This window comes from Drosophila novamexicana, unplaced genomic scaffold (assembly GCF_003285875.2).
Source record: "Drosophila novamexicana strain 15010-1031.04,08,12 unplaced genomic scaffold, DnovRS2.1 tig00000458-arrow-arrow-pilon, whole genome shotgun sequence".
Lineage (NCBI taxonomy): Eukaryota > Metazoa > Arthropoda > Insecta > Diptera > Drosophilidae > Drosophila > Drosophila novamexicana.
Window position 1 is genome coordinate 1232107 of NW_020824805.1, and position 10241 is coordinate 1242347.

Genomic DNA, 10241 nt, shown 5'->3' on the forward strand with positions numbered 1-10241 from the left:
TCACAAATTACAGTTACAGAAGTTACAAGAAAACTTGACAATAACAAAAAAGTACACAGCAAGGAAAATGATTTAAGGTAAAAATTCTGTAATTTCATATTTTTATATTTTTTAATATAGTTCTTTTAACTAGCAGACATTTAGCAATCGGCATTATATATTATTAAAACGAGAAATTTTATATATATCCAAATGTCATCAAACAAATATATAAACTATTTCCCCAAAGCTCCAGTTACTATTGATTAAATAACTGACAAGCTCTGTTTTTGTAGGACAACTAACAAACCAAATAATTTAAATCCATCATGTCCGCCAAAGCTGCATTTAATTAAAAAACCATATTCATACACGTATTTGCATTGCATATTATCACAACCCCTAACATTTTCATTGTCTTCAAATGCTTTTTTCAGATCATTTACTAACTAGTTTCCAAATATCATTGAAGTTTGCCGCTAATAACAATTAGACGCAGGCTTTTGAAGTTTCCTTAGAATAATTTGTAAGTTTTCATCTTATTTATTGAATAAAAACTAAGAATTTTTTCTTAAAACTTGCTCTAGAGCCTAAATTTAATAAATCGTCTCTATTGTCGTTTGAATAAAAGGAGGATTTACATAAATGGGTCAAATTTGTTCTGTGGGTTGGTTTAAAAAAAAGCTCGAATGAATCGATTTTTTAGTAAATGTCTATCAACATATATGTTAATCAGAAGTCTTAACTTTATCGTTTTTGTTTTGAAAAAAAAACCTTCTAATCAAACTTTTTTATCAATGCCTGTCACCATGCATCGCGCTAGCTTTGATTTGTATTTAGAGAATAAACTGTTGCCATTATTCAAATTACAGGATAATACAGTCATGTGCTTAAAAGCAAGTTGACGCAATAAAACACTAATATCACTAGATAATATAGTAATAATCCTATTAATGCGATTTGGTAAAGTCGATAACCGTTTTGTGTGTGCCAAAATATGGCACACAATCGGCGTCAAATGACGTTCGGTTCATAGTCAATTTGTGCAGTGGCTGCAGATGTAAATGGAAATAAAGGGAAATTTCCAACGACATCGATGCCATCGTCATCTTGTCTATCCATATCATCGATACGCGGTATTGGCATTTCAGTCTGATTAATACTAGTTTGATGATCTACTTCACGCAAGAGTTGTGTAGCCGCAATCGCCTGTTTATTGGGGCTTGAAAATTCCAGTACCTTAAGGTGATAAAACACACCCTCGTCGTCTAACGCAAAAAATTGTGTGAAGTCGCCACTCGCATAGAAATGACGAGCCACGTTTCCTACATATTTGATACACGCTAGCAGCTCTGGCAATTTAGCGTTACCCTGCTTATCTCTCCAAAGATGTGCTTTGCTTTTGTCTGCATGCTTATGGCAATCAAGTGGCATCGGTGGCTTCGCATCTTTCCGATCCTCTGATAGCTCCAAACAAGGAGCTGCGTCGACTTCCTCCCGAGCCTCGGCATGAGAGTGTGACTGCCCCTGTCTAAATCTCATGTTGCGACGATAAGAAGTCACCCGATTGTTAAGTATATGCTGCACGTTCCAAAAACACAATTGTTCCGCACAACTAACAAGAATCTGTTTGCACGGCGAGAAACGCAGTTTCATTACATGGCCGGGCTCATGTCCCTGTGATATTGTATATATATGTTGTAACCGAAATTTCTCATATGTGTAAATCTACAAATAAAAAAACTCTTTAAGTGTACTGCTGATTGTATATAAGCCTATTGTTCCTTTTACCTTAATGTGTCCATTATAAAATCCAATGGAAAGTATTTTACCATCATTTGTGACTGTGAGGTTATTAATTATTGATTGACTTTTTATATTTTCTTTGCAGAGTAGTTGACAATATACTTTGTCGGTGGTTGTGGTGCTTAATTCGCAAATCTGTAATTATATTCGTTTATTTCAATTGCTTTTAAAGTAACATGTGTTTTAGGGATTACCTTTATTGTTCCGTCTCTAAAAGCTAAAAATAGAAGATTATCTTTCAGATCAAATCCGACCAAATTACCATTAAGTTCGTCAAAGTGTTGTAGTTTAGGGTTTAACAAATCTATATACTAATTGGGAATTCCATTTAAATCAACATTTAATGTTTTCAAATTAAATATTTCAGTGTACTTACAAAAATACACTCCTCTGAAAATATAAGCAGAAAGTGCTCGTCAAAAAGTCGCGCATACTTTGTATATATCCCAAAATTGACCGCCCAAATTGAGGTTAATGTTGTTTTACTCTCTAGTATCGACAAATCGAAAATTAAAGTTATGCATTTACTGCGAGATGACACAATTAATATATTCGAATTAATCTTCTTTATATAGTCGATTTTATCAATCGTATACTCGTGTAGTAGCTCTTTGTTTTCGGTAATGTTGAAAATTTTACCATTATTATATCCGGCATAAATAGTCTTATTTTTGGAAACGTGTAAAGCAGTGATGTGCTTGTTCCCATCCATCGGTGGTGTTGAAATTGTTGACCAATAAGCGCCACTATGCTTTTTGGCAAATTCTGTTGGTATTTGATAAATACGTGATTTTGAGTCTACGATGAATAGCGTGCCGTCATCGATCATTTTTAAGAGCGGGCGCAGGTATACATTTGGTTCAAATTGTTCTCTATTAGCATTGTGAATCCATGTTATAGCATGTTTGTCAATTCCTGGAACGTTTCGCAAGGTATGCAAGTGTAAAACATTTTTGCCAGCAGCACCACATAAAACAATGTACTTCAATATAGGATCATTCAAATCATAGACATCCAAACAAACAATGTGCTCGCTGACGTTGCTACGCAGAACGGGTTCGGACAACTTCAAATCGTACACAATGAGACCCTCCAATGTTCCAAGAACAAGATAACATCCGTCTTTGGATAGTCTGCCACATGTTATAGATACTGCGCCTATATCCGAAAATTTTAACGCTTCCTGATTTAGAGGATTAATAGTGTTTCTTTCTGCGTGCTTGAATCTAAGTCGCCAGACGCTAGATTTAAATATTAACAACAACATTGTATGAAGGCTGCCATCATCGAATCTATCAATATAAGTTTGCATTGTAAGCGCTTCTTCAGTTTGAAACATCTGTTCCGTTTCTTTTGATCCGCGGAGCAGGTCCCAAACAGTTAATGTGCAATCACCTGTGCACAGAACATAATACCGATCCAAAACTTTTGAAAAACATCTCACGTGTCGCTGCTGTGTCTTTAGAATCGGTGTATGCGATTGCTTAAATTTTTCTTCCTTCTTATCCCAGTCGCATATGCAAATATCTCCGTTGGTAAAGGCCACATGAAGTTGAATAAAACTATTTTCTATCTTATCTTTCTCATCAAGAAAAAACGATGACACATTTTGATCCGCGTGGGTATTAGTCAAACGTTGAACTGCGCTATTTACAAACTGCACATTGCAGAATGATTTCGAATGTTTAGGTGGTTGGGCAAGTTGTGGTCTTTCACAGCCACAGCTACGGTGAAGCAACTGCTGTAGCGACCACAGTTTTAAACATCCGTTGCTGTACAGTGTTAGGAGGTGCGACTGGTTGTTAAACACACGCATCTCGATAATATCACAGGGATTGTTTTCATCGCTTAACAGATAGGTCATATCTCCCTCTAATGACACATCAGTTAGCAATAGCTGCTGATTGCTTAATGCCATCAGACAATAGTCATTGTCCAGATAAATTGCATGCCGCACTTGATTGTCACCCAAATTAATAATTTGACGATGTTGGTTGAACCGCCCACTAAAATACATGCAAAAAATATGCATATATTATATTAATATAGATATATATTATATATATATATATATTATATATATATACATCGATATAAACATATTTACCGTTCTGTAAACCATACATAATTAGGAAAAAGTTGCGCTTGTCGATACGCTTCATCATAAAGCGCGCCTTCCGCAGTCATTAATGCAATTTGCAACAAGCAAGTAAATTCCGATCTTATTAACTTTTCCTCGGCATTAAGCAAAAAATCCATAAGAGTACAAAGGAGATCATTATCTATTTAGTATTAAAAAAAAATCCTTAAGATCACGTATGTATATACTTGATTTTTTCCTACCAGCTATCTGCTCTCCGTAGAACCTTAGAACCTGCAGAGTATGTAGAACAGATCCTCGAGCATTCCAAGGCGTAGAGTCGTTACGTATTTTTTGATCGAGAAAACGAAAATCAAGAAATATTTTTCGAAATAAACTCTTTTTCTCGAGACTGTTATTGAGTTTGCTTAAGTGGTCGCCAATGTGACTATAAAAATAGTTGTCCAGATGAGGTAAAGTCAGGCCATTGAAATTGTCAAAAACTTGAGGGATGCTAAACAGAGAAGAAATCATTTAAAATTAAAAAGAAACCTGTGCTCAAATAACTTACTTGTAATAATCAATAATTTTCCTGTTTAATACAGCTTCATTCTTAATAGGTAACTTTAGCTCTCTATATATGCTAGGTAGAGTTATCGTCACTCGATTCTGCTTATCTTTATGTTTTTTTACCAAAAAATACTTATTTAATTTATTGACGACGTGTATCGGGTCCGTAACTGACCAAACGGCGCCCAATAGCTGTATAAGAAAATTGATTACATGCAGGTTATTTACTGAATACTCGCTCTACTTACATTAATAGGTATATGGGCGCAGTCAGGAAATATAAATAGAGCTTCATATAGTTGTCTGTCCTTAGGCTCCAATACATTTAAGGAGGTTTTAATTATAGTAGTCAATTTGGCAGAGTTTATTCTGTTAAAAATGATTAGAATAGTCATATTATATAGATATGTATATAAGGTAAGATATAAGTTACTTACTGTTTCCAATTGTCAATTGTACAAAGGCCATCCTGTATGCTTTCTGCGATTACACTCAGTTGAAGGGGATTTCTTATTTGCTGTTGATAAAGTGCTACCGTTAAGTCCCCGAGCGAATCGTGTAGATTTTCAGAAAGATACTTTGCAAATAAAGACTCCATCTCGGATAGTGTAAGGACATCATTGACAGTGACATGAGTTGTAGTTACTGGCGACAAAAAATTAACTACGCTCTTGTCCCGGGTGGTCAGTAGGATCTTGCATCCTAAGTTAAAGGCTTGCCACGTTTCTTTGTTCTGAACATTGCGTAAAACCAGTAGACAATTTTTGTAAGACTTATTTTTAAGTATATTTCTTAGCTGAGTTTGCACACTTTCGATGCGTAATGGCACGCTTTGATTGCAGTAACTGCACAAGTTGGGGGCAATTTGGTAAAGAAATGACTGCAGCATTTCTAAACGACTCTCTGGGCAAAGGCAACTTCGCACGTCTAGCCAAAATATCTTAAAGTCCATTTTCCGTTGCACAACGTACGAGGAACACACGTCTAAAACAAGCCATTGCTTGCCAGCTCCAAGATCGCCTTCGACTACAACATTTTTCGACGGCCTCAGCTCAAGCAAGGCCTTCTGCAGTTCCAAGTGTGGTTCAATCCTTGGTACATTATATTTTGTGAATTCTTGATTGTCATTATACAGGCGATCAACTTCCTGAATGTATGTTTCAGTGTTCAAGCTGGGATCACTACATTCTTTCTGGATGGCGGACATTAGAAAACCATAATTGGGCCCGTGTGAGTCCTTAAGCCCTTCTTCGACAAACTTTTTAACTGTTTCCTTTCGTTGGTTCCGTAACGTCCAAAATAAACGGTATGTTTGCAATGGATGGGGCATTTTCACAATATCATCGACTTCTTTTTTTTTTAATATTATTCGCAAAATATCCTCAATGTCTTTGCAATCAAAATCCTTTTTAAAATCTTCCAGAAAAACCGGGATTATATCCCCATAGCTATGGTGCTCATTCGCACTGTTGCAGCAACTCATTTTAATCGGTAAGTCCTGCAACTAAATTCGGGATGCCGGATATTTAATATTATTGCTTAATAATAATGTTGGCTATTTAATAGTAATTTAATTATGCTATTTTTAAAGAAAGATCTATACAAATATCGACCTAATGTTTTAACAAAAATTATTAGTGCCAAGTTAAATAAAATTAAATAATCCCAGAAATTATACCTAATTCCAATGGAAAAACTATAAATATTTGTTAAAATATTTTCTTGCTTCGTTCATCGATCCAAATTACATACGCAACGCAAAAATATATAAATGTTGAACGTGTACATAATTGAAAATAACATATAAAAGGAAAAGTTAGATTATTTGTCGCTGTTTGGTATGGGCAAGCAACACTGTTGCCCAGGGTCGTGCTTGAGGGTGACTTATAAAAGCGTCAAGGATTTTGTTTAATGTCGTTTCTGATATGCCTGAAAATGTGGTTTTTGTGCAAACGACGCATCAATCAAGATCAAGCAGTGCAAAAATTCAGATGTACAACTTGAAATACATACGCATGTAACCCAAATAATCAACTAAGATTGTTCTATTCAAAAGCTGCCGACTCAGCTATACTCTGTCCTCTGTCTCTTTATTTCTCTCTCCGTTTTCTCACTCATCGTACTTGACCCAAATAATTGCTGCTAATATGTATCAAAATCGGCTAGTATTGATCTAATAAAATACGTTTGTCTCGTTGATCTATACAATAAACATGTATGCTTCTATTTTAGATGTATAAAATCATGATACCTTTTTGTTATTCATTTTACTGCTCAGGGTATGAGTAAGTTCAATGACTTGTGATATGTATATTTTTGTATATATTTTTATTTAAAAGTCTTCGGAGCGTCTTGGTTAATTTTGGAATTTACTGGTTTACTGGATAAAATATACTTACAATTTTTGTAAATATTGCAAATAACAAGTGATATTAAATATTGTCTTAATTTACAGACACGAGATGCAGAGAGTTGAGTTCCACATGCTTTGTTACATACATATGTATATTGCCATTATAATCGTATTACAAATATATTTGCGTCTTTTTAGTTATGATACTTTTAACAAGATCTGAACACTAGGAAAACATGCAGAAACATACACATATGTAAGTACCGATCTAATGGAAATCACTATTGATATCGCTTGTTTATATATTTATTGTTCTGACAGTGTGACCGTAAAAGTAGAAGTAATAAAAAACTATTTTGCTGCCAAAAAAATATACTGACAGCTACAAATTGGGCAATATGAAATGCAACAATAATACATAAATTACTGTAAATACTGGTTATTTTCTTTTTATATCACCTAATCATTGCTATATATGAGAATTGTTGAAAAATACGAACTTGTTATACCAAACATCAACATATCGATAATACATAAATATCAACTCTATGTAGCTGTCGCGGTGAAAACAAGTTATTCGCAGTTTATTGCAACAAATTTCTGAAAAGGAAAAACTGAACTGGTAAGAACTATTATTTATAAATTAAATATTCACTTTACGCTTCAATATACAATATGGCTCTCTAATATTAAATCAGGTATACATTTATATTCTATAAACACACGCGAATAGAAAGTTCAATTGGCAGCTAAAGGTGACGACGCAAGCAAGACGAAGAAAAAAATATCATCTACGTATACGTAAATTTTCAAGACAATTAAGGTAGGCAATGAAAATAACATTAAATACATGTGACATTAAATGTTTAGCAAAAATATTAGTCCAGTCATCGTTGATTTGGATTGAAGACCAGCTTTGTGCAAATAATAAAAATACAAATAATTTTAAAACGAGGAAAACAAAATGTCCGCTGCTTTGACCGAATTAGCGACACTCGACGTAACCGCAATGGAGCGTGAATGTGATTTGCATTTTTAATTTGTACAATTATTTAAATGAAATAGGCTTTCACGTACATATTTATTTTTTAGTTTTTGAGTCCGACGCCGCTACCGCTATGTCATGCCGTGCACCCTTTCAACCCGAGGAAAAATACGAGCAGTTGCGCCGACCGAATCCTGGACCAGGTGCCGCTATTCCTATCGCACCACAACTCGCCACTGCTTTGCCTCTGGAGCAACAGGCCCACCTTTTTAATGAATTTGCCTCTGTTGGCTATGCTCCGGCTGCATTTGCACCAGGTCCTCCTGTTAGTTTTGCAGCTCCTTCACAGGCACCAATTATGGCCGACGTGGCAAGTGGATTCGGGCATTCAAAGCTTTCGGCTAGCGCGACTGTATTTATACCCAACCAATCGAGTAACAGCAACATAGGTAAGCGTGGACCGCCACCGCAGCAACAGCAATATCAACATCAGCCGTCAGGGCCAGCACCTTATGCTCAACAACACCAACAGCGTTATTTGAATGGTCTCAAGCAACAGCATCAGCAGCAAAAAAATTACAATCATCACCAGCAAAATCTGCAGTATAACAATGATATGCAAAAGCTGTCAAACTCGGTTCAAGCTCGTCTACATATTGGTCAACAGCCACCGCATAATGGTGCAATGAACAATTACTATCAACAGCAGCAGGTACAAACACTGCAACACCAACAACACACACAACAATCACAATCGAAATTTCAACGTCATGCGCATTTAAATAATTCATTCCAACAAATTGCACAACAGCCACAGCAGCAGCAGCAATATTTCCACCAGCAACCACAACCATCGACTTCATCGGCTGCTGTTTCAACTTCGTCGGCCTCGTCCCATCCTGACATGGAAACAATTGCTTTAGAATATCTTGATACTGTAATACATTGCCTTAACCAGGTGAGTAACAATTTGAATAATGAAACCTTTATACTTCATATAATCGGAATTTTTTTTAATCTTTTGCAAATATTTTTTTCCAGAATCCCGGACAATTCGATACAATTGCATCACGTTTCCTAACAATCTTTGATGGCATGGAGAGTAATAACTATGTGCTTTCAATCGCCATGGAGGATATATTTGAAAAATCAATTGAACAACCAAATTTTCGGTACATGGGAGCTAAATTGTATAATTTACTGCATATGCTCAATCTCAAGCCGGATTCGCTGTTTCACACCTTGCTTAAATGTAAGCTTGACTATCACCGTGCTGAGGTAGATAAGTATATGCAATCGGTAGAACAGCAGCAAAAGGTGAGGGAGACAGCCCTCTTCCTAGCCGAATTGTACATGCAATTGCGTGGCGATGATGACGCCCGAATCCAGCTCATTGCAGTTAATATAGTGTACTCGCTGAAGCAACTTTTAGCATATGAGAGCTCTGAAAATGTGCGCTGTATATGCCAGACATTGAAGTTGGCCGGTTACGACCTAAGTGCTGATTGCAAACAGGACATGCAATATATTATTGCTTTATTACAGGCGTTCGAATTTAAGTCGCCTGGTAAATACGCTATGGTTGCCAATGTTATTGCATTGCAGCAAAACAATTGGGGACGGAAGGTATCGAATGCTCTTGGCGGAGATGATGATGCTGTTGCAAAGCCACCAGAGCCACCACGCTTGAGCGACGAGCCCGTTTTCTATGGTCCAGATGGACGCGAGCTTACAGCCGAGGAAACTGATTTTCTTGCCGCTGAAGATGATGCCACCGGCAGCGATGGTGACGAATTTGATGTAAGAGATAACGATTTGGATCTCGACCCTGAAATGGACGAAGAGACTGAGCGTGCTTACAAGGACTTCTGTAAACAAGGAAAACAATCGCAGGCAAACAAGAAATCTTAGATTTTGTATGTGTGAAAAATGTGTGGTGTTAATTTGGCGTGGCAGTAGGGATACATTTTAAGTATACTCACATTTAAAAGGGTTACCTGACAAATTATTGGTTGTGTAGTTGCAATTTGAATTTTTTTGTTTTTAAAAATTATTTTATTTTTAATTGGTTACAAATTATTTGTGATATATGACATCTATGCTTAGCTTTTGTATTACATACATATTTATGTCCATGTGTGTGTGTATTCAGAAGCACTTCTCAATATTTTAAATACCTTGTTTTTATGGAATAGGTACACGTTTAAAAAAATCTAAACATTTTCTTTAACCTTCTGCCACGCCGATGCGTTATAACACAAACACTTTTTGAGACTCGTACAAATAGTATTCGTATGCCTACACATCCATACATATGTAGATTCATAACTGCAACACATTCAATTTAAATTGCATTCTCTTGATCATATAAATTTAAAAACAACAGCCACGCTTAATTTTTTAATTAATTTTAATTAATGTTAAACAAAACGATTTAAATATATAAATAAACCTTTGAATCGCGACCG

The 10241-nt window shown here is 35.8% G+C and overlaps 2 protein-coding genes across 4 annotated transcripts; one reads left to right on the plus strand and one right to left on the minus strand.

Moving 5' to 3' along the window:
- Positions 1 to 115: 115 nt before the first annotated feature.
- Positions 116 to 7037, minus strand: LOC115760487. Its single transcript, XM_030701835.1, has 10 exons — positions 6835 to 7037; positions 4873 to 5939; positions 4684 to 4804; positions 4437 to 4627; positions 4129 to 4379; positions 3893 to 4067; positions 2162 to 3791; positions 1980 to 2096; positions 1771 to 1920; positions 116 to 1707 (listed from the first exon to the last, which is right to left on the minus strand). The coding sequence occupies exons 2-10, from the start codon at positions 5916 to 5918 to the stop codon at positions 994 to 996; spliced, it is 4395 nt and encodes a 1464-aa protein (XP_030557695.1). The 5' UTR covers positions 5919 to 5939; positions 6835 to 7037; the 3' UTR covers positions 116 to 993.
- A 276-nt stretch (positions 7038 to 7313) lies between these two features.
- On the plus strand, positions 7314 to 10147 carry LOC115760489 (polyadenylate-binding protein-interacting protein 1). Of its 3 annotated transcripts, XM_030701838.1 has the most exons (6): positions 7315 to 7410; positions 7487 to 7611; positions 7671 to 7810; positions 7881 to 8485; positions 8585 to 8731; positions 8815 to 10147. In XM_030701838.1, exons 3-6 carry the CDS (start codon positions 7753 to 7755, stop codon positions 9682 to 9684), a joined length of 1680 nt encoding a protein of 559 aa, XP_030557698.1. In that variant the 5' UTR covers positions 7315 to 7410; positions 7487 to 7611; positions 7671 to 7752; the 3' UTR covers positions 9685 to 10147. The 3 variants fall into 3 exon arrangements, with proteins under 3 accessions (XP_030557696.1, XP_030557697.1, XP_030557698.1); XM_030701836.1 differs by having other exon boundaries at positions 7314 to 7410; positions 7881 to 8731; XM_030701837.1 differs by lacking the exon at positions 7671 to 7810 and having other exon boundaries at positions 7314 to 7410; positions 7881 to 8731.
- The last annotated feature ends 94 nt before the right edge of the window (positions 10148 to 10241 follow it).